Below are 2,389 nucleotides of genomic sequence, written 5' to 3' on the forward strand. Positions count from 1 at the left end.
TGTGAAGGCCAGTACCACTACACCTGTTAGCACCCTGTCTTTATGCTTCACCACAGGGAACAGCTGTGCATGTGTAAGTGTGTGTGTGTGTGTGTGTGTGTGTGTGTGTGTGTGTGTGTGTTGCGTGTGTGTGTGTGTGTGTGGCGCGTGTGTGTGAGAAAGAGAGAGAATTAGTGAGTAGCCTAAATGTGTGTGCAATGGATGTGTCCGAGAGAAAAGACGAGAGGAGACAGAAAAAAACACAGACCTTCCCCACAGCCTTGCCCCCACCCCAAACCCACCCCCCACCTGACGGCAGCTGTCCCTGGTCGGCGGTTGTCTCCGTCGGCCGGCACCGAAGGCCGCTCTGGAATAACAATTAGTCAGAGAAGCACCATTTCTCCACCAGGGCACTGCTCCCAAGCCTGCCGCTCCAGGGAGCCTTCTTATGGACGGGGTAGAGAGCGAGAGGGCGGGAGCAAGGGAAGGAGGGAGCGAGCGAGGGAGGGAGGGAAGGAGGCACCGCCGAATGTCGAGCAGCTGCTGGTCGGTCGCGCTCTCGAAGGCACACATTTGTTGGCTTTGCATTTTCAGCAACAGAGAAACCCACTGTCCAAAAAAACCCAGTCTCTCCAGTACCGAGAGAGAAAACGTTCCGCCGTGGGTGAAATGACTGCACTTAAAGGTGCAGACCGGCGCTTTTTCGTTCCACATCATGTGAGTGAAATGACTGCACTTAAAGGCGCAGAACGGCGCTTTCGTTTTTCTTTTTTCTTTGGTAATGTGTTTGTGGGGGAGTTAAGTGGGTGGGGGAGGGGGCAAAGGTGACCACCTTCCCCTCCCCGACCCAACCCCCTTTTCTCCCGTGTTCTCCCAGAATGCCTTGCGGTCAGACCGTGGGCACGCTGCAGCCAGCGGAGCTGTGCTTCTGCAGCAGCGACATGCGGCTGAAGGTGCGCGAGCAGGTGCTGCACTGGTACTTCTTCACGTCGGCGTGCGTCTGCAGGTGGGCCCGCAGGTTGGAGCGGTCAGCAAACGCACGGTTGCAGTGCGGGCAGGAGAAGGGGCGCTCGCCTTGGTGGAAAAAGAGAGAGAGAGAGAGAGAGAGAGAGAGAGAGAGAGAGAGAGAGAGAGAAAGAGAAAGAGAGATTACAAACTAGCCTAGGCCAACAATGAATGACCAACTTTAACAACACATACCACAAACAAACAAATGAATCAATAAATGTCCTACATTTTCACCACGCGTGGCATTATCTGCACTTAAATGGCTCCTTTAGCTATAGATCGATGATACATTTAGATGTAAATGTGTTGGATTATTCCTCTAACAAACCTTGAGATAAACAAACTTCCTATGAGGTTCAATATCACCCTAAAATATCTTAAGTCCTTGATGCAAATACGGTGCAGAAGGCTCTGCCGTCTCAACCGTCCCAACAACATCTTTATGCAAACATGTGAATCAGAGTGCAGACCGTGGGGGGTTAAGAGCAGCCACGATCGCAAACAGCTTTGCAATCAATGTGGGGTTGTCAATGGAGCGCATACACAGTGCAAAGTACCAGCATCCACCACTTCCAACCGGCAAGCACACAGTTTTCCATTTACAGGGCAGCTGATAACTATCCTTGACTCAATCAGGCCACTAATCTAATTAAAATGCAGGGAAAACAAGTGACTCGCGAGTGTCAACGATAAGACGCGGGAGTCCCCTTGATCTCCTTGTTCTCATGGAGAGTTGCACCATTCTCCTTGGGGGCTGCCGATTGGATTAGCCCTGTAGATGCATTGTTCCAGAGTGCTACTGATACAATGCCAGATCAATGAGCGATGGCCTCAAGACCCATCACATGTGATGGCTGTCTGCCTAACAGTGGGGGGTGAAGCTAATCAACTAGCAGAGCTTCACAGACTTCCCGTCACTCCACACTGCTAATAGACTGGGAAAAAGGCCTGTGAATGGGTTCAGCACTTGATCATGATAACGAGAATGATCTGGAGAAGAGCTAGCACTTAAAGCTATTACAGAAAAGCACTGGCTGGATTTTATACTATAAAGCTAGCATTTGGTTCAGGAGAAGAGAAGGATCAGTTCTGGATTCAAGGAGATGTTGAATGTCTTGACAACTTTCAAAACAACAACCCAAGCAAGTTAAGCTGTCAGGATCATCTCTGCTATGCTATATCTCCACTCATCTGCTATATGTGTCACCAAACCTGCTTTCTGTTTCAACATTGTGTGGGAATGGTCTGTCTTTATCACACATAACCAGCTGAACAAAAACACCAACATTTGGCAGTGATTCAGTGCATGACAGGCAAGTCTGGAGACGTTTGTGACTCTCTGAAGAGCTGACAGCAGATGCCATGAGCGTAACTGTGTCCCAGTATGTGTGTGTGTGTGTGT

General features: G+C 49.9%; 1 protein-coding gene across 1 annotated transcript in view; it reads right to left on the bottom strand.

Annotated features, from left to right (window-relative positions):
- Positions 1-293: 293 nt before the first annotated feature.
- snai1a (snail family zinc finger 1a) overlaps positions 294-2,389 on the bottom strand; it is a 3,422-nt gene continuing 1,326 nt past the window's right edge. The window contains exon 3 of the mRNA XM_062546031.1: positions 294-1,053. Within this exon, the coding sequence (XP_062402015.1) occupies positions 869-1,053 (185 nt within the window). The 3' untranslated portion in view covers positions 294-868. The remainder of the gene's footprint in view (positions 1,054-2,389) is intronic.

The sequence above is a fragment of the Sardina pilchardus genome, chromosome 9 (genome assembly GCF_963854185.1).
Source record: "Sardina pilchardus chromosome 9, fSarPil1.1, whole genome shotgun sequence".
NCBI classification, from domain to species: Eukaryota; Metazoa; Chordata; class Actinopteri; order Clupeiformes; family Clupeidae; genus Sardina; species Sardina pilchardus.